We start from the raw sequence: 27,500 nt of genomic DNA on the forward strand, positions 1-27,500 counted from the left end.
AATTTTATTTGAGTTCTATTTTTTTTTTTTTTTTGTAGGGGGAAGGGATTTTGGTAAGATTAACGATTTGGTCAGACGGACAGATCTTTGAATTCCCCAGTACAATTTCATGAGGAAGTGAGTCTTTCCAGTTAAAGAGTACGACGTTGGATTTTGCAGCATTAAATTCAAGACCAGATTTTAAATACTCTGTTTGTAGTTTTTGGAAAGTCCAAAATTTGGCTAATGTTAAAAATTTCATCAGCATAAGTGACTAAAGAGACATTGAGGTCAGAGAGAACGCAAGCCATCGCACACTAGCCCTGAGCTTCGAGGATATAACTATTGAAATAATAAGGGAATTAATTGCGTAATTGGCAATTTGGTATTAGTGTAGTTCCATAAAAATTGAGGATTCCTTTGCCCCTCGAGAAAGTTCTAGACTAAATAAAGAAGTTTGCTAGCCTATGTCATTGCAATTTATTGTTATTATTATTATTATTATTTGTCGTCAACAGTTGGTTCATAATGTCACTTAAAAACAAAAGAGAAAAAATCACCAAGCTTGTAAACAAATGTCCACAACAGGATATAAGAAGTGGTTTGTTCTTTTTTTAGTATGAACAAAAGTACATATAAGTTCAAGACTGTGTTAGGAATGTCACAGGATTAATTTTCTATTACAGTTCCATCTAGTGTAACTGGAGAATACTTGTACTTATGTGTCTATTTTATTCCTTTGTACTAAGTGTGTTAGCAATGATATGGTACCACTTGAAAAAAAAATGGAATACATATTATGTTTTGAATAATTTATAGTAGTCTAATTAATTATTAAATCTATGTTTTTTTTAGCCAATTTACTACAGACACCATGTATCAAAAGAAGTGTTTTCTATTATATGCAAGTACAGAGCCTTCTACAGAGACCTTTCAGCTCTGATTTTATGCTTTCAAGTTACAAAAAATCCAAGAAGCAGAGGAAAGAAACATCTAAGGATCCTGAGGTATGGTTAGAGGATTTTGGTATGTTTCTGATCTCATATTACAAAATACATTTTAAGTTTATTGATAAATCGTTTGAAGCACCTTAGTTTCAAAGCGAAACTTGATGACTATGTTCAGCTGTAGAAAACACCCTGCATCTTTTCTTTTCTGATTTTTACCTCTTCACTGTGTCGACCATGCATACTAATAATGCTACCTGCATAAAGTAAAGCTATTCACTTGGTAAATTGTTGTTACCTAACCTCAACTCTGAATTCTGAAGTTTTCCTACTTAGTTTGAATTGCTCCTTTCAACATTAATTTCCAAACTGATATTTTTGCCCGAACTCTCAAAACTTCCAAAATTTGTTAATTTTACTAGGATTTATATCTTGGACTTTCAGATCCTTTCCATAAGCCAAGTCTAGGAAATTTTCACTTTCCCATTTAGTAGCATGCTTTCCCATAACCTTTGCTTTGTTCTTGTGTAAAACCCCATTCAAATGGAGATAAGGCGTAGTCCCCTTGAGGACTGTGCCTTGTCTACATACTAATACCAAACAATCTACTGCCTGTACTTCCTACCTTATCTACAGCAACATTATTCTTGCGTGTAATACTAATCACTTTAACATATTCATGTAGTATACCATATAAGGGTAAGACCATTGCTGGAGGTTTATAACCAGCTAAATCAATTGCCAAGTCGTTATCTACAAAATCAAGATTGAAGGAATCGGATAATTTAGAATCAAACTTGAAATGAATCTAAATTTCTTCTTCTGTTCCTAATTTCAACCTGTTGATTTCTTAAAACTTTATCTAAACCATGTCTTTGTCTAGGTTTAATTGAGCATTCCCAGAACTGCTAGGTATACCAATTATTTTGAAGCTAATATTTATAATTCGTTGTGTCCTATGTTTTCTTTTTTAATCACTATATTTCAAAAATCATCTACCATATCATAGCACATGAAACCATATTGTTTTTCATTAACTCTTGTATTGTCTGTAACTCCTCCTCACTAAGTAAACCTTCCGTCACTTTTAATTATCAAAAGTTCTTTTATTATATTTTATATTATTTTCTACAGCTATATCAGGATTTACCACAGTTGCAAAGCTATTTCGCCCATTTCTCTGTAACACTGTCTTTGCCACTCTGTATGGAATGAGTTGTTGAAGAAACTTCTGAAGGGGCTTGTTTGATTAGATATTATTACCCCTTTTGATTCTAGTGCCCTTATTAAGAATGAAAAGTGATTGAAGGACAGCCAGCCCTCTCCCAGAATCTCTTTGGCGGCCGCTTTCGCAACCCCTAACGGCATCTTATCAAAATTTTGAGATAGCTAATCTGTCGAAAATAGTCAAAAAGTCCAACAAATATGTCACCAAGGATGACTTCACCCCACAGCGCCAGGGATAGGGGCTGTATATTATATAGGTTGCCCATTGTTTACATTTAGGTCTTATTATCAGGAAATGAAGGCATGTTTGATCCTGGGTGATCAAAAAGGCTAAGGGATTTAAGTTGAAACTGTAGGGAACATCGGGGGATTTTGAACTAAATCAAAATGGGCTATACACGTCCAAATTGCCAAAAGGGTATTTCTGAAGTATCTCAAGAATAGCTAAGAGTCTTAAATTGAAAATTTCAGAGAATGTTAAGCTAAATTACAAGGTACTATGTGCATCCAGGATGTCAAAATACTGTATCTGAAATATCTCAGGAATGGATACTGGTATTAAGTTGAAACTTTCAAGGAATGTTGAACTAAATGAAAACACACGATCTGGATCCAGGTTGTGAGAAATCTGTATTTGCAATATCTATGGAGCAGCTAAGGGTAGTGTGTACAGAGCAGTTGACGGTAGGTTAAATACCCAGAGAATATTGAACTAAATCAAAAAGACTCTGTGTTCATCCAGGTTGTAAAAAGGGGGTCTTTGCAATACCTTAGAAATAGCTAAGAGTATTGAGTTGAAACTCTCAGGGGATGTTTAAGAGGATATTAAACTAAATCACAAAATACTGTGTGCATTCAGGATGTCAAAATGGCATATCTGCAATATGTCAGGAATGGCTGTGGGTATTAATTTGAAACTTTCAGGGAATATTGAAATAAATAAAAAAGCATGACATGAATCAACATTGTTAAAAGGTTGTGTCTCCAATATTTACGGAACAGCTTAGGTTATAAAGGTGAAACTTCCAGTACGTTTTGAACTAAATCAAAAGAAATTGTGCATCCATGTTGTGAAAATGGTGTATCTGCAATATTTCAGGAGCAGACAAGGGCATTATATTGAAACCTGTAGGGAATGTTGAGCAGATGATGAGCTAGGTGAAAAGACACTATGTGCATCCAAGTTGTCAAAAGAGCATCTGTAATATATCAGGGGAGTAGTGAGACAAGTAGGGGACAAGTTCGGAGTCCCCAGCGACCAGCAGGTGTTACTGATTTTCTTCAAGAAATTGTTGCGCACACCTGTTTGTTACATAAAAGGAGTGGGTTATTGCGTAATAGGAGATTGTTTACTTATATTGTAGATGACGTAATCTCGCGTGACTTGTTTTGCTAGAGCTCACGGGCCTCTAGTCAAGTTGAGTACCCCGATTATAACTGAGGATCGCGCACACGTGGGCGCTACGTACGTAATACTTTAGAAGATGTTTTTTTCTTCGAGTTTTTTTTGTTTTGAGACATTTCTTTTTCTTTGCTATTTCTTTTCCTTTAAGATTTTTTCTTCGTTTTTCTTCCAGATTTCTTTTTCTTCAAGATTTTTTGTTTTTTTTTCTTCAAGATTTTTTCTTAGAATTTTCTTTCTTTTCGAGGTGTTTTTTCCCCTAAAGAAATTCCCCAAACCGCTTACGAAAGATGTGTTTATGATTCTGGGAACCTTTATAATCCGTCATCAAAGATTTTGTCCGCTCTTGGAAGTGAAGTTAAGACCAGAAATGTCCCCCCATGCCCCAATGGAGTTGTGCGTTAGCTAATTAAGCCAATAAATCGTTCCTAATAGAATGTTCTTGGGAATAGACTCTATGTGATAGGCTATTTCCCTCTCGGGGAATTCACTACATTGTTTCTGGTTTGATAAGCAATAAATCGAGTGTTTTATATCTCCGGAAATGATTCACATAGAAGGGAGAAAATCGATTACTGGAAATATAGTCCCTGGACTTTTAGGGTTTGAACCGGACAAAATTGCAATATAAACGAAAATGGTACCAAAATGATCAGAAAAAAAATCTGTATAACATATTAAAAGTCTCCATAAATCCGAATGGGGCGAGTAACCGAAAAATAGGGGGAAATGCCCAGAAACTAGATAAAAGTGAGTTTTCAGGGACTTTCCATACGCTGATCACGTGAAGCGATGGAAATTTTTGTGTGGCTATAAAGAAAGTGTGGCTATAAAGGGAAAGGACTGGGCTTAATTGGTAATAAATATTGACCGCGTCGAAGGTAATATTATGCTCAAAGGTCGTGAACTTACACCTTATAAGTTCTCCGATAGTGCCGCTTATAGCGCTAAGGATTGAGCCAACAAGCCTCGCGCCACAGCAATGGGGAGTGAAGTAAGTTTATGACCGCGCCGCCCTCAATTATTGAGAGAAAATAAAATGTGTAGAAATATAAATGTGACCTCTTTCCTTGACCTATCTGGAGATCAGATTCCCTGGGAACGTCCTTGGAGATTTGCGAACTAATTACCTGTTATTAGACTAGAGGCAGAGATATAAAATTAAATAAACACAGGTAAAAACGCAATAGATTTATCGAAACTTACATATTTGGGTGAAAAGCAGTGGGTCACTTCAAATGACAATAACGGTGACTGAGATATAACAATGAAAGAATTGCCAAGCTTGGCGTCCAAAAAATTCTGTCTAAATGGTCCTCATTCCGATTTACGAATACTTTCAAAAAGCACTTTTACCCCACTATCAAACGTAGTTTTTTGTCCTTTTCTGTGAGAACTGGCTCACAATTGGCTCAAGTGGCCCAATGATGCGAACCCTTCGTCCAATAAATTGTTTTAAATATTTCTGATGATTCAAACGTTCACACGGTTCTTATCATTTAAACATCCTTAGAAATATTGTGCGTAGCACCTTTTTTATTGCTCACTGTCTTAGCGAAATCAGAAGCTTGGATAGCGCCGTTCTTTATCTGAGGCTAACATCAGTTTTTTTTTCTTTGCTGATTAATGACTTTTCATTTTGGAAACTAGGTTTAAATTAATGATAGGGAGTCGGAATTATCTTTAGAAATAAGGAACTTTATTTTGGTATTTTAAATACATCGAATTTTACTCACAGTACATATTACCCTTCTCATCAATTAATGATGTCCCGTCATTAGTACTTGCTTGCCTTTGGGCTTTTAAAATGTTCGCAATTTATTAACTATTTCTTCTACATAATTATTTTATATTTATGTTATGGCTTAATCTGGAGTGCTACAAATCTTCTCTATTACTTTTCTTATTTTATTCTACGCCCCTATCTAAAATTCATCTACCAGACTAAGATTATTCATAGTCCTAGGCTAGCTACTATACTAAGGATTTTTTTTATTTTCTACATCTAACACTGATTACTTTTACATTTCCAACAAGGTTGGGGTTCTTCTACCTTCACATTTTTTTTTTGAATTCACTTTTTACAAGGTTTTTTTTTGCTGTCTATATGGCACACTACTTTCTATCTACGCTACATTAAATGAATAGTTCGACAACGCTACACATAACTATATCTGGACATCTAACATTACATACAAGAACGATTTAAAACACACAATATTGGGTTTACCATATTCACTGGTAACATTAAAACACGTTCATTGGGGATATTTGCTACGCAACGTTAATGATAGTATATTGGGATTTTTGAATTATCAAAGTTACTAAGAAGTAACATATGTAAATTCACATATATTTCATCACCATTCGAGTCTTTAGTGTACTCAATCCTTCTGTTGTAAATTATTGTCCTTCACTCTTTTCGTCTTGGCAAAATTTTTTAAAGCACTTACATTATGGTTTCTTCATGGGACAGTTCAAGCACGATTGTGTTCACACGATGAGCTTTCTCTAATTGTACACTGGGAAATGATGCTTCCAACTACAAGTGCAGTTTTTTCTTTGCTGATTAAGGACTTTTCATTTTTGAAATACATCGCGTTTTACTCACGGTACACACGAAACTGTAATCTAAAATTCAGTATAGAATTAGAGTACTACGGAAAACGGGGAGAACAGGGGGAAGAGGGGAAAAAATTTAAAAATACAGGGTATGGGTAGAAAGCACTTTGAAATATGTTTTCTGGGGTCTTTCTATCTGCTGATCCGGAAACTGACATCTAAAATGAAATAAAGAACTTGAGCCCCACCATAACGGGGTAAAAGAGGGAAGAAAGGGACAATTGAAGTCAGGGGTAGAAATCAGTTTGAAAAGTGTTTTCTGCAGTTTTCCTATCTGCTGATCACGAAACTGACACCTAAAATGAAGGAAAGAAAACGAGAACCATGAAAACAGAAAAGAGAACCAGAAAGGGGAAAAGGAAGCCTGACTCCTGATCCAGCTGCTAATTGCTAATAAGTAGGCCTATGGACAAAATAACTCGCTTAAGTATCAAACTTTAACTTTCTTGAATCACAGACATTTCTTACAACCATTTGAATTACTAAACATAAAGAAAACAGCCGCTTGGCAGTGATCACAGTATAAAATTTCAACTATTATAGGTAAAGTTTACACTTTCGAAGGCAGTATCGTTGAATAAAAAACTAAAAAAATGAACTTCAGTAAATATAGGTAAAATCTGCACTTTTTAGGCAGTATAGTTGACTTGAAAAACACAGCATTGATATCACTAATCGAGCTCCTCGTCTTTGACAATCTCGTTGCCCATGCTCAAACAGTTGATACCCTGACATTCTCCACTCGCGAACGTACACGCTAATTCATTTTTCTTGCAGTTGCATCGCGAGTTCTCGCGAGCCTGTCTTACAGATGCATCTCACCGCACTGGAAAGAGTCTGAGGTGTGGGCAACAAATCGGTCATCACAGGTGGGTATTTATGGTTTCGGAGGACCCAACCACAATCAGCCGGGTCGAGGTCAGCGGGTTCCCCTTTCCAACGGGATACCTGGAGGCGCACTCGCTGGGAGTGGAATGAAGCTGTAGCTTCGGTTGGCGGAAGCCTTTCAGGCTTAACAAACGCCATAGTATTAGACGAAGAAACTTTTTCCAAAAAATTCGATGTCGCAGTTTAGTGAGATCTTTGTTTGGTCGTGCTTTATACAAGCTGATGAGAAGATATTTACCCGCTTTCACAATTTCATCTTTGGACGATGGTTCATCCAGAAACACTTCGTATTTTTTTCTGAACACTTCGCTCTTCTTCAAATGAGGTAGCACAGCTTGCTTTCCAAATCCGAAAACTCGTGAGGTCGTGTCACATCCCAAGAGTGCATGCTCTACCAGAAGCAGCCTGGATACTTTTCCCATTTTTTTGCACTTCGTTGAGGCACCAGAACGGTGTTATCGCTTCTTTTGTGTTGATTGACGATTCGAAGTAAAGTGTTTTTGCATTAGGCGAGAGGTAATACAAGAGTAGAATCAGAATGTCAGTGTTGTTGCCAAGAACTATTGTTTCAGAGTATTCTGCTTTCGTTCTGGCAGTCTTCACGATTAGATAGTCAGCATCGTCCTTCGTATGGACGACTTCAAATCCTTTGGCTCTGAGTTTTTCCCGGATGTAGCTATATAATATGCTGTTTGTTCTGAGGGTCGCTCAAAAACTCTTCCTTCTCCTGCAGCTTCATCCCTAAACTGAAATCGATAACCTGATGTTGGCTTCCCTTACACCGTCGGTTGTGCGTAGCATCTTTCGTGGTTGGAGCAGCATTGTATCCATCGAAGACAACAGTAGGGGAGGTACAGCATCGGGTAACGAAACTGACATAGCTGTCACAGATTGAATCATAGGTATCACCATTCTTCCAAGGTACTTGCTGAAGCAGCCAACCTCCGTCAACTACAGTGACACGATCTGACACTGGCAGGTGGTTAATCGAGTCCGTTTTCGCTTCTTTCTATATTGCTTTCTCCTAGTGCAGGTTTTTCTGGCTGGCGCCTTATGCCAGGATTCTCAAACAAAGCGGGTGGATAACTGCACAGTTCGTAACGTATAGTTTCAGCCATGTCATTTTCAGATGTATGGGCAGCAGTCGAAAGACGTTGAAAAAGCGGTGCAGGGTTGAAATGCAAAATCTCGCCATCTATCCTAATATTCCCATCGGACGCCAGTGTAACGCCTTGTCTTTCTTCCTGAATGAAAAACTTTTGACGGATTGGCCATCCATGCGCTGGAGGATCAGCTCACCTACAGTTTTCGCATCCTCTGCATTGACGCCTTTTTGGGTAATGAGGCCGGAACCTATACTTCTAAGTTCTGTGGAACTAGTGAAAGGAGAGTTCTATTGAAGGAATTCATGAAACGTCAGTAGATCCTTAGTATCTCTTTTTATTCGTGCTTCAGTTGCGGTAACATGCTGTTCACTAGAACTCTACTCTAGGCCCATCAGTTTCTGCATTAGATCATTCGCTGAAGCAAGTACTGGCATAGACATTGCCCATATTTTTCTCTCAAGCTCAGTAATCCATTTTACTCTTGTCAGCCCTCCATCTGTTTTTAAGCTCTTCATCAGCACTGTCTCGATGACGAAGTCTGGAGCCAATCCATCCCAAAAACGATCACTTCGTCGGGCAATAAACTTGCCGCTTGCAAACTGTCCGAAGAGCTGTTGATTCGATGTTTCAAGTTCCTTTATCATCTGAAAAAAAGGACGGACTGACCTGGCATAAAGATTATGCCCCGCAGCTGCGAGGTATGGAAGCATATCAGAAAGCGAGGGTAAGTAGAGATCCCAGTCTCCAGTCCTTTCTGCTTTCAAAAACTTCCGAAAGATCGAAACCATTTTGGAATTCTGCATGAATAGTTTCTTAGTTCTGCTGGATTTCAGAGACAATTTTGTATGCTTCTCTTTTTCGCCTCCCTCCCCCTCCATCATTTCCCCGTTTTATCTTAATCGATTTTTTTATATCATTTTATTTCTCAATTTCGCAATCACCAGATAGAAATACCCCAGAAAATATCTTTCAAACTGCTTTTTACCCCTACCCTGTATTCTGTTCTTTTCTCCCCTCTTTCCCCTGTTCCCCCGTTTTCAGTAGTACTCTTAATCAATACTGAATTTTAGATGTCAATTTCGTAATCAGCGTATATGAAAACCCCAGAAAACTCACTTTAAACTGTTTTCTGGGCATGTTCTGCATTTTTACAATTTTCTCTTGCATTTCCCCCTTTTCCCCTGTTTTTCGGCTACTCGCCCCACTCGGATTTATGGGGACTTTTGGTATGTTGTACAGAATTTTTTTCCTGATCCTTTTGGTAACATTTTCGTTTATATTGCAATTTTGTCCGGGTTTGACCCTTTTTCTAGCTAAACCTATTTGAGACTAATAGGTTTAGGGGGGTATTATTGCTATGCATTTGACTCATAAGTGAATGTGACATCATAGTATTTCCATCTCGTTTCGACAAAACCCCAGCTTGAAAAGTTGATTTGCATATTTTCTTCGATTCATCAACGTCTTAACTAGGTGTTCATTAAAAAACGAAGATTTTTTGTTAAACAAATAATTCTTATATCTTTTAAAAGAGCTTTACGGGGTTTGAAAGACTCTGTTGCCTGTTTCCGTGTGGTTTGTTCTTTACTTGGTGTTCATTAAAAAACGAAGATTTTTTGCCAAGTACTTTTAAAAGTGCTTTACGGGGTAGTGTTAATAAGTGCAACCATGCCCGCGCCCACACAATTTTTCCCACCCTTTTTCTTTTCTCGTTCTTATGTTCCAACCAGGGTTGTTTGACTTTTTTTCAAAATAGCAATACCAAGGCGGTATTGCTTTGTTTCTTTTCTCGTTCTTTTGTTTCAAACAGGGTTGTTTGTTTTTTTTTTCAAAAATAGCAATACCAAAGCGGAATTGCTTTGTTTCTTTTCTCGTTCTTGTGTTCCATACAGGGTTGTTGGTTTTTTTCCCAAAAATAGCAATACCAGAGCGGAATTGCTGTGTTTCTTTTCTCGTTCTTGTGTTTCAACCAGGGTTGTTTGACTTTTTTTCAAAAATAGCAGTACCAAATCGGAATTCTTTGTTTCTTTTCTCGTTCTTATGTTCCAATCATGGTTGTTCGTCCTTTTCCCAAAAATAGCAATACCAAAGTGGAATTGCTTTTGTTTCTTTTCTCATTCTTTTGTTTCGACCAGAGTTGTTCGACTTTTTTCCTAAAAAAAAACAATACCAAAGCGAAATTGCTCTGTTTTTTTCTCATCCCTCTATTTAAACCCGGGTAGTTCGACCTTTTTCCAAAAAAAATAGCGATACCAAAGTGGGGACACGCAAACAGAAGCTCAGACACACAGGCACGGTGAGAGAGAGAGAGAGAGGGGGAGGGAGGGAGAGAGAAAAAAACATAGACAAACACACAGAGTCATTACAAAAACACAAAAAGACAGACAAACAGACGCTGAGACACACACGGGCACAGAGAGATAGAGACAAAAACACATAAAATCACACAGAATCAGGCACACGAAGACAGACACAAAGACAGGCAAAAAGACCTTCAGACACACGGGCACGGTGAGAGAGAGACAAAATGTACACAACACACAGGGTCAGACATACGAACACACAGAGTCAGACAAATACACAGAGTCAGACACCCAGGTACAGAGAGAAAAAGACAAAAACAAAACAGACAGTCAGACACACGAACACACAAAGACAGACACAGAGACAAAAACACCCAGATTTAGACACAGAAAGAGGGACAAAAACAAACACGCACTCACACATACACACAGAGTCAGGCACATGAACATACAAAGACAAACACAGAGACAAAAACACACACAAACACACAGTGTCAGACAGGCGAACACCCAAAGCCAGACACAGAGACAAAAACACACAGAGCCAGACACACAGGAACAGAGAGAGAGAAAAAACACACGCCAACACATAGAGTCAGCCAGACGAACACACAAGACAGACACAGAAACAAAAACACACACAAACACACTGAGAGAGAAACAAAAACGCACACGCAAACACACACAGTCAGACATACGAACACAAAAAGACATATACAGAGACAAGCTAGGTTCAGCTAGAGACAAGCTGCTTTCAAGCCAGGTTCAGTTAAGTTCACTAAGTATGGCGCACCATGCTAAGTGAACTTAAATGAACCTAGCTTGAAAGCAACCTATCAGTTAAAATCACTTATGCTGCAATCTTGAGTGTGTTGAATGCGCTAAGCTTACTGAACTCGAACAATCCTAATTTAGAGGCAGTTAACGTAACCTAGCTTAAAAAAGTCAGATGTCTGTGTCTTTGTGCGTGTGTTTTTGTCTGTGTCTTTGTGCGTTTGCTCTGTGTGTTTGTATGTGCGTTTGTCTCTGTGTGTGTGTTTTTGTGTGTCCGAGCGTCTGTTTGTCTGTCTCTTTGTTTGTCTTTGTGTGTTTGTGTGTCTTGATCTGTGTGTTTTTATGTGTTTTGTCTCTCTCTATCTTTCTCTCTCTCTGTGCCTATGTGTTTGAGCGTCTGTTTGTCTGACTGTGTGTTTGTGCATGTTTTTGTGTCTCTCTTACCGTGCCTGTGTGCCTGTCTTTGTGTGTTTGTCTGTCTGACTCTCTGTATTTTATGTGTCTTGTTTCTCTCTCTCTGCCTGTGTGTCTGAGCGTCTGTTTGTCTGTCTCTGTGTCTGACTTTTTCTCTCTTTCACCGCGCCCGTGTGTCCGAAGGTCTGTTTCCTGTCTCTGTGTCTGTCTTTGTGTGTCTTGCTCTGGGTGTTTGTATGTATTTTTGTCTCTTTCTCTCTCTCTCTTTTCTCTTTTCTCTCTCTCTTTCCCTCTCTTTCCCTCTCTTTCCCTCTCTTTCCCTCTCTTTCCCTCTCTCTTTCACTCTCTTTCTCTCTCTCTCTCTCTCCCTCTCTCCCTTTCTCTCTCCCTCTCTCTCTCTCTCTCACTCTCTCCCACTCTCTCACTCTCTCTCTCTCTCTCTCTCTCTCCCTCTCTCTCTGCCCCGTCTGAGCGTCTGTTTACCTGTATTTGTGTGTCTGACTCTGTGTGTTTGTCTGTGTGTGTGTGCGCGGACCCCGCTTTGGTATTGGTTTATTTGGGAGGAAAAGTCTAACAACTCTGGCTGAAACAAAAGAATGAGGAAAGAAACAAACTAATTCCACTTTGGTATTGGTATTTTTTTTTTTTTAAGCCAAACACCCTAGTTAGAACGTAAGAACGAGAAAAGAAACAAAGCAATTCTTGGATATTGCTTTTTTTTTAAAGAAATGTCAAACAACCTTGGTTGGAACAATAGAACGACAAAAGAAATAAAGTAATTCCGCTTTGATAATGCTATTTTTGAAAAAAAAAACCTGGTTGAAACATAAGAACGAAAAAAGAAATTCTGCTTTGATATTGCTATTTTTGAAAAAAAAAAATCAAAAAACCCTGTTTAGACATAAGAAAAAGAAAAGAAACAAAGCAATTCCGCTTTGGTATTGGTATTTTTGGGGAAAAGCCGAACAACCCTGGTTGGAACATAAGAACAAGAAAAGAAACAAAGCAATCACGCGTTGGTATTGCTATGAAGTCAAACAACCCTAGTTGGAACATAAGAACGAGAAAAGAAACAAAGCAATTTCGCTTTGGTATTGGTATTTTTGGGAAAAAGACGAACAACCCTGGTTTGAACAAAAAAAAACGAGAAAACAAACAAAGCAATTCCGCTTTGGTATTGCTATTTTTGAAAAAAAAAGTCAAACAACCCTGGTTTGAACAGAAGAGCAAGAAAAGAAACGGGGTGTGGAAGATTCTGTGGGCGCGGGCATTGTTGCATTTATTTAAACAGCATTGTAAAGCACTTGTAAAGGGTACACAAATTATTTATTCAACAAATATTTTTCGTTTTTTAATGAGCACCAAGTAAAGAACAAACCACATCGGAATCAGGCAACAGAGTTTCTCAAACCCCGTAAGGCTCTTTAAAAGATACAAGAATTATTAACTAAGCAAAAAATCTTCGTTTTTTAATGAGCACCAAGTAACGAAAAAACCAAACGGAATCAGGGAACAGACTTTCTGAAAACCCGTAAAGCTCTTTTAAAAGATACAAGAATCATTTATTGAACAAAAATCTTCGTTTTTAATGAGCACCAAGTAAAAAGTAAACCACACGAAATCAGGCAACAGAATGTCTCAAACCCCGTAAAGCTCTTTTAAAAGATACAAGAATTATTTATTTAATAAAATTACTTTGTTTTCTTATGAGCACCAAGTAAAGAACAAACCACGCGGAATCAGGCACCAGAATCTCTCAAACCCGGTTAAGCTCTTTTAAAAGAAACAAGAGTTATTTATTTAGCAAAATATATTCGTTTTTTAATGAGCACCAAGTAAAGAACAAATCACACGGAATCAGGCAACAGTCTCTCAAAAACCCCGTAAAGCTTTTTTCAAAGATATAATAAATATTTATTTAACAAAAAATCTTAATTTTTTAATGAGTACCAAGTAAAGACGTTGATGTTTAAAAATCGAAGAACATATGAAAATCAACGTTTCAAACTGTGGTTTTGGTCGAAACGAGATGGGAAACCTATTATGTAGCATTCACTTGTGTGTCAAATGTATAAGAATACTATCCCCCTAAACTTATATCCAGTAACTGATTTTCTCCCTTCCATGTGAATTATTTATGGAGATATGAAACACGCGATTTCATATCTTATCGATCCAGAAACTGTGTAGAGAATTCTCCTAGTGGGAAATAGCCAATCACACAGAATCTTTCCCTAGAACATAGTATTAGGAACGATTTGTTGGCTCAGTTAGGTAACTCGTCACTCCATTGGAGGAAATCTCTGGTCTTACCTTCGATTCCTAGAGCGGACAAAAATCTTTGATGACGGATAGGTTCGCTGAATCAAAAAGAAATATTTCGTAAGCGGTTTGGGGAATTTCTAGAGGGGAAAAAATACCTTGAAGAAAAACTTATCTCGAAGAAAATGCCTCGAAGAAGATATCTTGAAGAAAAAAGAAAAAAATCTTCAAGAAAAAGAAATCTCGAATAGGAAAAAACCTCTCGAACAAAAAAAAATCTCGAAGAAAAAAATATCCCGAAGAAAAATAAATATCGAAGAAAAAGAAATATCTTGAAACAAAAAAAAATATCGACGAAGAAAAAAACATCCTGAAGTATTACGTAGCACTCATGTTTGCGCCATCCTCAGTTACAACACGGCTGTGATAATTAAAAGGGCGACATATCGTCGCCTGAAAGCGGTTTTGCCGAATCTGTTTTTCCAAAAACGGGAGAAAAACGAGTTTGAAAATTTTGACATTTGTATCTCAGAATCGGAAATAACTAGAGCGTTGATTTTTGTTTCAAAATTAAGAACAAAAATCGCTTATATCATTGTGCTTATTTTCATTGGTCTAAGGCGAGCCTTTCCTGAGATAAAACGGAATGAATATCATTTTCGGCAAAATCACTTAAAAATTCCGGAACATAGGTAAGATATGACGATACGGATTTAGCTCAGCGTGAATTAGAAATGCAACTCTCGGAAAAACGTATTTTATCTGATAGACAAATTTTAATTTCGACAATTAACTGGGAGTTTCAGAATAAAATATAGCAAAAGATCAGTGGGAGGTCTCACTTAGTAAGAAGCTTCTCGGAATTTCTGGTTTTAACCTTCGGAGTATTAACGGCAGAGGCGGTTTCGGGACACGCTGTGATTTCAGCTGAAGTACTAGGTACCTCAGCTCTGTTACAACTTCTAATAAGACTTTTCACATATGCCACATCTACTGCTTGGATGAAACGGCAAAGCGATTCTACGTATTTTATATTTGCTGTTGGCAACTCAACTACTGTACTAGAAGGTAAAGGAGGCAGCAACCTTTCCACAACATTCACTGCTGACACATTGGGCAATGGTCTCTTTGGGCTAGCCTCTGGTGCAATCAGCGCTACAGAAGAAGTAGTATCCGCAAACGAAGTTTTGTAGAACACCCTTTTGCATAGTCCTTGCTTAAACTGTAGTAACTTCACCTTTGAAAATGGCACTAAGCTATACTTATAGCATTTGGACGTTTTGGCGTAATTAAAAAAATTCTGTTTGGTCATTTGAATAATGACAAACGGGTCACGGGGTCGAACAATCAAAAGCTTTTTTGTCAAGTCTAGTAGCGAAAAGACTTCCTTGTGCTTCAAAGACCTCTCAATGACGTTGTGAACAGCATCCACTTCCTGAATTGTGGAGTGGCGAGACTCAGAATACTTCATTGTTATACACTGGACGTGTAAATGCTTCCTCAGGATGTCTTGCATCATGTAGTTCATTACTTGATTGCGGTTTTGAGGCACACATAAATCTGACCATGTAACCAACTTTCTGATGTCAGGATAGGTAGTAAAAACCTTATCAGGGATAGCACGAAGACCACTGGCAATATAATTTCCACTTCTACCAGCAGGACATTCTGACCACAAACAACAATAAACCTTTTGATTAGCAATCCTGTCTGTCTGCTAAAGGTAAGAATAGCAATTAAGTTAAAGCAAGTGATCTTTCTTTTGTAAAAAAAGTACGAAATATCCCCTTTTGGAAAAGAAAAAAACGTTTTCAATATCAAAAAACAATACAGGGTCATCCAAAGCCCTTTCCTTATCTCTTTCTTCTTTGCTTTCTAGTTTTCCTTTCAAATGTTTTGCATGAGAGGTTTTGACCTCCTCAGATAATTCAGTACCATTTTGTTCAGCAACCTTTTTTTCTTCACAAACATCGCATATGTCAGTTATAGGAACATGAAATGCAAGATTAAATTCACTCTTTTTTTGTTCCTTTTTTAGGTAAAGGTTTTGTTTTTTTCAAATATTATATCCTTTTGGAATATTTTTACAATGCCCAAAAGTTTTGAAACACAATTGGACGATCTGTCTCCGAGAAATGTTCAAAACATCTGAAAGGACACGAATGAGGGTAATTAAAGGGTTTCGCTTCCTTCTCCTTTCCATGTACTTTTTTGGTAGCAGGGTTCAGATAAACATTTCCAGAGTTTACTGCATTCTTTATCTGATTTTTCACCCACTTTTCCTTGTTATTTAACCTCTTTCTGACTTTTTTGGATGCAATATTTCTCGTTTCTGTGCCATCATTTCCTTCTGTGGTTGGAGAAATGCTAGCAGAAGCTGTTTCACTAATTTCTCTTGTAGCCTCTGGTTCACTTTCTGTTCTATTACTTGTCCAAGTAGTAGGAGAGCTGGACTGGCCAGCATCTTCGCAGAGTGCAGTACTTTCGACTTCTGATGAAGATCCCTTACTGGGTGGAGATTCTAGATCACTTTCTACTTGCGGGAAATACGTCGGGTCAGAATCTTCATCTGAAGACAAATCTTCGAAATCTTTATGTTCACCCATGTTACTGGAACATTTTCTAAGAATGATTTTAGTGACACAAACTAGTTTGTGTCAATGCAATATTGACATGAACATCCCATTCAGGAAGATGTTTGCCAGCTGAATCAGGACTAACTCACAAAGTAGGAAACAGATTAGTGTTATAGACTGTTTTCTGCCCATGAACCTTCATTAGCACCTCCTTTAGAACTGTTGAAGCAAACTCCAATTAATGCTGCTATACATACTTCTGTCTCAAAATATCTAATTCTTACCTGTCTGTTTAAAAAATATCTGGGGAAATCGACATTTTCAATCTCTTGGGCCTCATAATTATATCTTGTTCATCAAGATAAGAAAGATCGTCTTCTTCTTCTCCAAGGTCGCGTTCAGCAAATCAACAACTTTCGGCAAAACGGACCATACTATAATCTCGTATGCGATTCGGTAAAACCGCTTTAAAGAAATCGAAAAATATGCGATTCGGAAAAGGAGAACTGCAAAATACAGGCAGTTAGAGACGTCTTACAGCAATGTCAATTAGACCATTCGAAAGGAGATTTTTTTTTACACAAGATGGCGTTTGTAACTCAGTTTCGCTAAAAATTGTTATTTTCGGCAAAACCGCTTTCAGGCGACGATATGCCATTTTGGTCGAAAATGAGTTATGTGTATGTCATGGGTAAACCCAGCACGAGGAATCGAATGGTGAAGTCAGAATTCTCCTATCTCCTACCGTTGCGAAGATAAAAAAGAGACATACGCCACTTTTGGACGCGGATCGCAGTTGGGCCAAAAAGGAGATACGTGCAGAGCACGTGTCTCCTTTTGACCCTGTTCTTTTGAACTTTAATATTTGGCATATTGGCATATGTCTCCTTTTTGGCTCAAGAATCAGCCGAATTTCAGCATAATCATCGTGATTTGAAGAAAAGAAGAAACAGATGTTGTAATTATAACATGTGGACCTGGCATATGTCTCCTTTTTTTGTCAAGGAAAAAGGAGACATACGCCATAAAATGGAATAATTTCGAGCTTGCTCAGAATACTTGAATTCAATTTATACCACTGAAAAAAGCAGAAAATGCTGGTCTAGAATATGTTCCCTTGATCTCCATTAGCCTCGCCCTTCAGATTGACCACAGCCAACAAACTTTTTTCCGTTTTCTGGCTCTCCTGAAAAGTAGCAAAAATGGCGTATGTCGCCCTTTTAATTATCGCAGCCGAACAGGGTACCCCACTTGATTAGAGGCCCGTGAGCTCTAGAAAAACAGGTCACGCCAGATTACGCCATCCTCGACATAAATAAACAATCTCCAATTACGTAACAACCAATTCCTGTTATGTAACAAACAGGTGCGAATAATAATATCTTGAAGAAAATCAATAACACCTGCTGGATTGTAGGGACTTAGAACTTATTGCTAGGGACCGGTCGTGGTATTGCCCCCCTCATTTCTCAGGGGCTGCTAAGAGTATTAATTGAAACTTCCAAGCAACAGTGGCGGATCCTGGTGGGGGGGGGTGTTGAGCGCCCCCTAACGTAGTGGCAGATTTGGGGTTTGGGTATATTCGCAACACGACGGCAAATGACTTTATTTAATTTTGCGCTGAAGAAACCTTAAATCCACGAAGCCAAATTTTGCAGTGTGATATTTGACGAAACCACGGATGGGTCACATACCTCATAACTTAGTTTTTCTCTGCACTATGTTTGTGACAGCAGTATTATAGAAGACAGTGTTGGATTTATGGACCTTCCCCGAAACGAACTATAAGGGTATAACTGAACATGAACCAAACATTACAGGTGAAATTTTAGGCAAGTCTCTGCTCAAGCTAACGGTAGTCATTGGATTAATCGCTGACAATTGTGTTGATATATGCTGCGCTAGACGCAGTGTCAGTATGTCTGAAATACGAGGGGCATTAGCAGGAATCCAAAAAGCTGCCAAAAGAAGCAGCCTCTGTGGATGCAAAAATCCTGCTCTTAACTTATCGATTTCCAAGCGTAATAAAAGCCAATATGTCAAGAATGCTGTAGGTGGCATTAAAGAAGTTGCAATTTTTTTTGTAATGCATCGCAAACGGAATTTTGTCCTTAAAAATGTTTTAGGTCATCATATACAAGGTTGCTCATTGGGTTGAACGTCTCGAAAGTATGTTGCGATTCAGAGATCACATGCCTGAAATAGTTGAAGAACTTAGAATTGTGTTTTCGTGTCGTGACAGTTATTCATTGACAAAAGCAAATTGCTTGTTCTGCGCAATTTTAACCTGTGACTATACTATTTACTGTTTGAGTGATATAACTGACACAACTCTTGAACTAAGCAGCTTACTTCAGACTGAAACATTGCATTTATTTTCAGCCACAGGAAAAATATTCAAAACCCTAAAGTGTTTAAATAAAAAGATGGAGAATGATGAGGTTCTCCAGATTATATTTGAAAGGGAAGATAAATCTATGGAAGCTATGGACGTGACTCTTTGCCTTCTAAGAATGGCAAAAACAAACTTATCGATCAAATTATCCCACTGTCTCACAAGACGACCAAGACAATGTCCACCTTTATTGGAAGAGAGCTGTTTATATTCCAGTACTAGATTACATTATTTCTGACATGACCAACAGATTTTCCAATGCGTCAATGACACGTTGAGTTCTTCCCTCAAAATTTAGATTCTGCACCTGATCTTCAAACTTTTAAATCTAAGATTTAGTCAATATGTCGTGAATTCTCATCTTTTTTTGGACAAAACAGTGAATCTTTAGCGCTGAAAATGTTAAAGGAGATAATTGCATTGAAAGATATGAGTTGTATCTTAATACTCATTTTCTACTCTTCATTACCATCACAATTACTAAGCGATGCCATTAAGTTAAGCGACATGCTAGTTGATTTGACCTATACGAATAGTCACAAAGAATGCATGACTCCAAAAGATGGTTCATGGCCTTTTTGTACATTACAAAGGTTAACTCACTCGCTATAGTGGTCAGAAGTTTAGAGGCTAAAAATTATGCAGAAAATATTAAACATAATATTTTTCTGTATAGGGTGAGCAGCTTTTTTTTACATTGGGTGGTTACTATAACTTACTATTTTTTGTATCAATATTTTTAAATCATTTTAATTTCAACAGATTTATTCAACTTTATTCAACAACTTTAACCCTCACCAGATTTTGATTAAATTTACGACCATTTCCACTACCGAAAAGCGGATGAAGATTTGCTATATTTTTCCAGAGAAATTTCTGGGTACCCGGCTTACTGACCGTATTTCAAACTGTAGGCTGTACAAAAAGTGTGGTTTAATCCCACTTTCTAGGGCTATAATGAGAGAAAGGTTGAAATGGCATGGACACGTTTTGCAGATGAAGGATGACAGAGTGCTGAAAATTGTCCTTTCTGGCCAACCATCTAGGGCTAAACTGAAATCACGTCGTCTGCGGTCGGGGTGGGAGAGTGTAACAAAGAAAGATATAAAGGAAATCGGAACTTCCTAGGACGGTGTAAAGAGAGAGACTTTGAGTAGATTGGGATGGAGGAGGAGTGTGCGTAGCTGTGTTGGCCTCAGGTGGCTTGGTGCTGCGGTGAGTGTTTAGTAGTAGTATTTCTACTGCCTACCTAAGAGACGCATAATTATTGAGGTTTCCTTTAAGTTACTGGTATTTCTTTGTTCGCAAGTTTATCGGAGCAACCTTGTATCCTCCCCCCCCCCCCCGCTAAAGAAAATTCTGGATCTGCCCCTGCCAGGCAATGTAGAGAGGGATGATCAACTAAATCAAAACACTATATGCATCCAGGTGGTTATAAGGGTATCTAAATATCTCAGGAACGGCTGAAGGTATTAAGTTGAAACTGTCAGGGTATGTTGAGCAATATTTTGAACTAGATCAAAAGAAACTCTGTGCTGACCTAAGTGAAAAAGAACGTGTCCATCCCGATAGTCAAAAGGATGTATCTGCAATGTCTCGGGAATGGTTTAGGGTATTAAGTTGAAACTTTGACGGAGATCTCAAATTAAATCAAAATACACTATGTGCATCAGACACTCAAATGAATGCTCTGGCCTTCAGAAGAACTAGGGTGCGTTAGCCATACTACTTTTTTTTATATTTTCTCTTGTTTTTAAGTTTGGCTTTATTCGCTGGAATTTCTGCTCGTTATTGGTCAAACTTTATTGATGGATAGTGATTTCTGTTCGTTTAAGTTTGAATTACTATTTGAATTCATTTCTGCTTGTGGTAGGTTTAATTTTGCTCTGTACTTTTCTTTGAAAAACTACTTTTTTGGAAAAAAAAAATTTATTTAAACGAGATGAGGCAAAATGTATACATTGCTGAGGAATCTCCCTTATTGGTAAGGCAGCAAAAAATGTTGCCTTTGTACTGTTCTTCAGTTTTGACAAGCTCCATAACATTAACCGAAGAGTGAGGCAAGGATACGTCCTGTCTTCAACCTTGCATGATTTTGTAATAGATTAGATTGTCATTGTAATTGAGCAGTGTCAAGGAATAATGACAAGCCTTTCTCTGTGAGTAAATGACTTAAAAATGCCGATGACGTGGATGCTTACCTATTTACCGTATCCGTCCGAAAGGCACAGTCGATGTTTGGTGATCTATCCATTAGGGGCAGATCTATTAGCCTTTTTAGAAATCAACAACAAATTTCTATAAAAAAAAATATATAAACTTAAATTCATGAAGCATAAGTCTTATTACCCTTGCAGTTACTTTTCTAAATAGTAACTTTTTTCTTAATCGCATTCTTTTCCGATTTGCAGCCAAGAATAAATATACGGTTTTCGACAGAGAGAATTTTGAAAAATGGAAGGTAATCTAAATTTCGTGGACCGTAAAATAAACATTAACAAAGGTCAGAGTTCGATCGTCCCCTTGTTCCATTTTTTCCTGTAAGCCAGATAATTAGTCGTTGTTGTTTACCCTTTTTTCACATTGCAAGATATCACTTGATGAACTGAATATAGTCTTTGTTAGTAATAATTTGAAGAAAGACTTCTTTCAAAAAAGTATTTAAGTGAAAAATAAATGCCCATAGCAAAACCTATAATGACCAAAAAAAACTCATACAACAAGTCAAACCTAAAACGAAACAGAAATAAAAATTAACTTCCAAATCAAACTTCAAACGAACAGAAAATACCATAAATAAGAAGGGTATACCACGCCCCTTAAACCGTTTAAAGTGTGTCATCTGCACTCTAATGCAAAGGATTTGTATTTTCAGCAGGGGTTTTTTTTTCTCTCTCTCTCTCTGTTGTAATATCAACAACAAAACCACAAAAAAAAAAATTACAATTTTCTTTTGCACCTAAGTTTGCGGCAACAAAAGAGAAATCTACGGCTAAATTCAAGCTAATGCAAATAAGAGTGGGACTATACACACACTTCCCTCCTCTCAAACCCTCTAAAACATGAGTGTCATTTGCGGTTTACTGAAAATAATATATATTTCGATCACTGGGATTTTAATTTGTGAAAATATCAGCAACAGAAAAGAAGAAAATCGCGATACGAATCAGAATTTCAGGAAAGAAATAAAATTCTTGGAATCTACATTTTTGGCTTTCAGCTTGATTTTACTACTTTAAAAGAAAAGTTTTTTTTCAAACTTTTCCTTTGGATTCTAATTTATTCAAACATATACAAAATTGGTGCCTAAATAAAACTTTCAAAGCGAACATTAATAAAGTTTGAAGCGATCTGTTTAGTTAGGTGAAGTAGTATTCTGATGGTTCGTTTACACATTTCGAAAATCAGTCTGTTTCTGTTCGAACTATGGCTAAAATAACGCTGCGTTTTAAGGCAGATTTCAAATTATTGCAACAGCGTGACCTAAAGTAAAAGGGGCGAAAGGACTTGATGGTAGCCATATGGTGGATATCCCCCGTAGCTATCATCAAAACATCAAGAAGGGTATTAAGCTCATACCCTCTTCTGAGAGCTGTAGAGCAATAGAGAGCCAAATGACACCGTTTTTCTTAGTTTTCTCGAAGCCTGAGCACGCCAGATCATAAAAGCTGGGGTAGCCTTGAACCAAAGTTATAAGATCGTGTATTTCTTGATAATACATACTCATGGTTTTATTCTTTTAAAAACCTTGCCAAGATTCCGTCCTGATTTGACCAAAACGTTGCGGAAAGCTAGAGATTTTTTCTAGCATGAAAACGGACGGAATTTACACACTGATTGCTAAACCCACATGAATTTCCGCAATGTGTAAACGAACCATGAGTTGGCGGATCGATAAATGGTTTGCGGAGCAAAGCTAGGATATGACGCAAACTGTCTGAAGAATGTACAAATTTTTTCGGACGTTCTGGCTATGACTGAACTCAATCTCCCCGAGCGGTTCCTGAGGATTCGTAGATAATGAATTTTGAAAACAGGGGGTGTATAAAAACAATCTTTTAATTTGCTCAGGCAGGTATTTGGTTTCAGGAGCGCACCATTGGAAGACTCAGAGAAATCTTGGCCTGGTAAGCGATTCCTTAGAGTTCCAAGCTGATGAGACATGCTAGCCTTTTTTACTAAAACCTGTCTGTGAACAATGAGCAGTTTGCATAGTTTAGACGCATTGTCAATTGGGCTGTGGGGATCGTGTCAACTCTGGTGGCATACTTATTTGACTTTCGATTATTCCGAATAAAATGGCAATCTCCAAGCTCTAATCTGATGCTACGGGGAGCTAAATGGGTGCTTCGGGGCAAACAAATGGGACAGGACGGAGACTGGTTGCCCCTCTAATCAGTGTTTGACCTTTGAAAGGCTGTGAAAACTTCCAGTTTCTGATTGAATGAGTCCTGTCTCAATTTCGTATAATTAGACCTTCTATTGGCTGGGGGAAGTAATATTACTTCGGAGGCGCATGTACCTTTACTAGGGCAACACTAGTGCATTGAATCTAAATGATGTTGCATCCTAAAATAGTCTTTAGGTTTCAAACGGGGATCGCAGTTGTTGCATTCTATTTGTCATGAATATGAAACATCTGTGTAATTTTGAAAATGGCTAATTGTTAAGTTCTAGTTTTAATTTAAATCAAAAGACAAATGATCTATATTATATTTTTTTTCATATTAGATAAAATCAGTATCGGATTACGACATGGCTTCTTTTTCCGAGCAGGTTCTGGAATTAAAATATTGGTATTTTTATAGCTGTTAGCAATATTTTGCAGCATTTCTACCTTATTGAACCCCTATTATAATCCAAGCAACCCTGCACAGTATTTAAGTATCTCTTTAAGATTGTCTTCACTCAACTTTTACTTTTTTTCAGTTACTGGACGATTTAAGTTTTTTCGAGGGGGGGGGGATACGTAAAGAAAGCTTTTATTTTCAAACTATAATAATAAAAGAAAAGGTAAATATACACCGGGTTTTCTTTTATCTCATTAGCTCTATAACTCGTACCTAAAGATTCTGAGAGAAAAAAAAAGTAATTTCGAAGGAGAGAAGTGCAGTTGAATTTCCCCTTGATGACCAAGATTTCCTTGTATCAAGTGCTTTTTGCAGGTATCAAAGTAAACAAAAATTTATTTCTTGATATTGAACGAAGCAATCTAATTCCAGAGAGTGGACTTATTTTTCTCGTTTCTGAAAGACTGTTTTTCACGATATGGACATAAATTAATAATGTGTACAATCTTAGTAGAAGGAAACTACTAAATTTCTTGAAGCACTTCTATTGAATTGAAAATTAATAATTGATAAGCTGCGAGTATACAGGAATTGACTAATAAATTTCAGGACTCTGATGATGAAGTTATGGAGGAGAAACGAGATTTGTTTCATGAACATGTTGAGAAAGGAGCTAAGATTGTCAAAGGTCGTGTTTCAACACTGCGACTTGACCTAGTATTAAAGCTTGGCCTTGGAATACCTAGGAAGTAAGTGTTGAAATCCTTTAATTAATTTATTACAGGCTTAATGCGGTCTAAGATAATAAACTTTCACTGTTAAGCTAAGTGTCTACATAATGTAGTTAACTGCAGAGCCGTCACGTATGGGGGGATGGAGGGACGCGTCACGTGAGGGACGCGTCACGTATGGGGGGGATGGAGGGACGCCCCCCTCCCCAATATTTGGTCACTCGGTAAACAAAAATGAGTCAGTAAAATCGTGAAGTGAAGTGCCATGATTTTTTCGACGCCGCTAAAATTCTTTGTTCGGAAAAATAAAGACCACGAAAAATACTGACATATCATCTACAAAAAGTTCGAACTTGGTCGGTAAACGTAGCAGTTTTACCGACTCCTGTCGTGAGTTTATAGATGGTGCTACAATTTTCCATTTGGTTTAATAAAGAGCATTAAAATATGGACATGATCTGTACTGAAATCGGAATCTCGGTCGGTAAATAAAGCAGTTTTAACGACTCGTGCAGTGATTTTACGTATTGCATTCGAAACTGACATTATGTTTATTATTGACAAAAAAACTGTCGGTAAAAAAGACCAGCTAGTCGGTAAAATCCCTTGCCCCCCCCCAAATATTTTGGCTATTAACGACCCTGGTTAACTGACATGTGAACAAGTCCTTAGCAACGAATAAAAGTTTTAAGATAAACTATTTGCTCAAAATAGAACCGAAACATGTACCTCAAAACAGGACATCACCCACACAGTGCCATGGGCACGGGTCCTAAAATTTATATTTAGCCCATTCTGCATTTAGGTCGAAAATATGGATATGTAACACCTCGTTAAAACCAGGATCACGCAATGAATTAAAATTTGTATGATTAGAGGGACGAATTGGTCTCATGACCACTCCAAACCACCAACATCCCGCTCAAGCACCAACGTTTAGCCAAAAATAGGCATGTTACTACTTATTTAAATTTGAATCAAGCAGGGATTTCAATTTCAGTGCAAAACAAGCCAATTCCAAGCTAAAACAAGCTAACTCTAAGCAGACTAACTCGGTTCAAAAAACAAACTAGGGCTAAAATGCGCAGTTTTGTAGCACAGTGCAAAAACACAGTAAGTCCTTACTGCGTCAAATGAGCCTAAGGCCAGGCTGTCGAAGTTTGGTATGCTGGTGCAATAATGAAGTGTTTCGTTCCTAGGTGCAAAAGCAAGCTAAGTCCTGGCTCGGCGTAAAAGCGAGGTGCGTCTCGGTGCAAAAGTACCGGCTCTATGGAAAAACATGTTAAGTAAATGCTGCTGACTGAACCGCTATAAAACCAAGCCAAATCCTGTCTCGGTGCAAAAACAAACCAAATGCAAGCTGCGGACTGAATTGGTACAAAAAACGAGCTGAGTCTAACATAGAGAGTGACATGGCTTGCGCAAACGAGTTAATTTCTTTATTGATTCAAAAGCGAGCTAAATTCTCACTCAGGGCAAAAATGAAGTCTCCTCTTGATGTAAAAATGGGTTAATTCCTGACTCGATGCAAAAACAATCATCTAAGTTAAGGATAAGAATTTTCTTTGTCGCAGCACCAAAAGGGACTAAGTCTGGACTCGGTGCGAAGTGAGCTAGTTTCAAGCTTTAGACCGACTCGTTGCGAAAATGACATGAATCCAGACTCAGTTCAAAACAAGCTTAGTCCCAAATCTGCGCAAGATCAAGGTATGTCCTGACTCGCCTCAAAACACGGTAAATCCTGAATCGGTGCAAAAAGAGCTAAGTTTTGATTCGGTGCAAAAATAAATTAAATAATGAACCACCCTTGGTGAGAAAAACAGGCTAATCCTTGTTTCGGTGCAACAACAAAAGCAAAAAAAAGTTGTTAGATCCAGACTTAGTTCTGATTCGTTGCGCTAAGAGCTTAGCTCTTTTGGAGCTAAGTTCTGCGCTAAAGAACATTGGGCCAAGCTAGCAGAGCGAATGGATTTTCTGAATATACCATTTTAAACCCTCTTTCATTTTCACAGCGAAAGTATCCAGATTAACTTAAAATATATCGAACATACTATTATTCAAAGAGAAAAAAGCTAGAAAAAGCGATCATTGACCCTCTATATTTATTATATTTGTTATCGGAACCAGACCCTTTTTACGGCTGTTACAAAAAGCACTTGAACTTCAATCATACTTAGTATCGAACTTACTCTTGATGTTATTATTTTGAAAAAAATTTAAGCTTTTTTATACGAAAGAAAGACTGACATTAAAACTTACAGCGACTAGGAATTATCCTGTGTTTGTGAGGGAGGCTGCCGCTCAACCCTCGCTCCTTAAGCTCTAAAATTATACTACTGTTTTCTTGAAATCATCCTTTAATGTGAAATATAGTCAGTTGGTTTTTGCTAGTGTTTTACTCACCATTTGCCTTCCAAATCCTTTAAACTGAAAACTTTATTGTTTAAAGGAAATGCTCAATAACAGCCCTTCCATTTTTAAGCATTGTGAGCTTTTTTTGCCTCATTCCCGTCACCCTTGTGTTAAAGGTTTTGTTCTTGAAGAATTAAAGAAGTAAGTCAAACTTTAGCAACAAGAGCGGAGAGCTGATGGGTCAGCATAACGACACTTCGAGAAAAACGGCTCATTTGATATAATAATAATAATATATTGAAAACCCGTCGCATACAGTAAATGTACAATGACAGAGTATACAAAATAATACGAAAAGAGGAAAGAAAAAGAAAACATACTAAAAAATAACAACAAAAGCAACAACTTCTTAAATAGTATACAAAATAGTACGAAAAGAGGAAACAGAAAGATAACATACTCAAGAATTACAACAGAAACAACAACTTCTTCGAAAATAGCAACAAGGACAACAACTTCTGAAAGGAGAAGAAAAAAATAAATAAAAGGAAACAAGAGGAAAAATTAAACAAGCAAACTTCCCCACTCGTGCTTTAGAATTGCTGGTTTTATTTTTTGCCGGCTAATAAGTGTCTCAACAGCTAGATTTGGGTCCGCGTGGTTGTAGCGCCGAAGCAGAAAACTATTTCTGTCCAAGGTGGCAATTTTAGTAAGTACTTGGCAAAACGGAAA

At 37.6% G+C, this 27,500-nt stretch overlaps 1 protein-coding gene across 2 annotated transcripts in view; it reads left to right on the top strand.

Annotated features, from left to right (window-relative positions):
* Positions 1-27,500, top strand: part of LOC148946056 (mitochondrial transcription rescue factor 1) — a 58,717-nt gene that overhangs the window by 24,021 nt on the left and 7,196 nt on the right. For both annotated transcript variants that reach the window (XM_089097768.1, XM_089097769.1), the window contains exons 2-3: positions 835-986; positions 24,295-24,434. In XM_089097768.1, the coding sequence (XP_088953894.1) occupies positions 835-986; positions 24,295-24,434 (292 nt within the window). The remainder of the gene's footprint in view (positions 1-834; positions 987-24,294; positions 24,435-27,500) is intronic.

Source organism: Artemia sp. Qi Xiang Cuo, chromosome 12 (assembly GCF_049724085.1).
Source record: "Artemia sp. Qi Xiang Cuo chromosome 12, ASM4972408v1, whole genome shotgun sequence".
Classification (NCBI taxonomy): Eukaryota; Metazoa; Arthropoda; class Branchiopoda; order Anostraca; family Artemiidae; genus Artemia; species Artemia sp. Qi Xiang Cuo.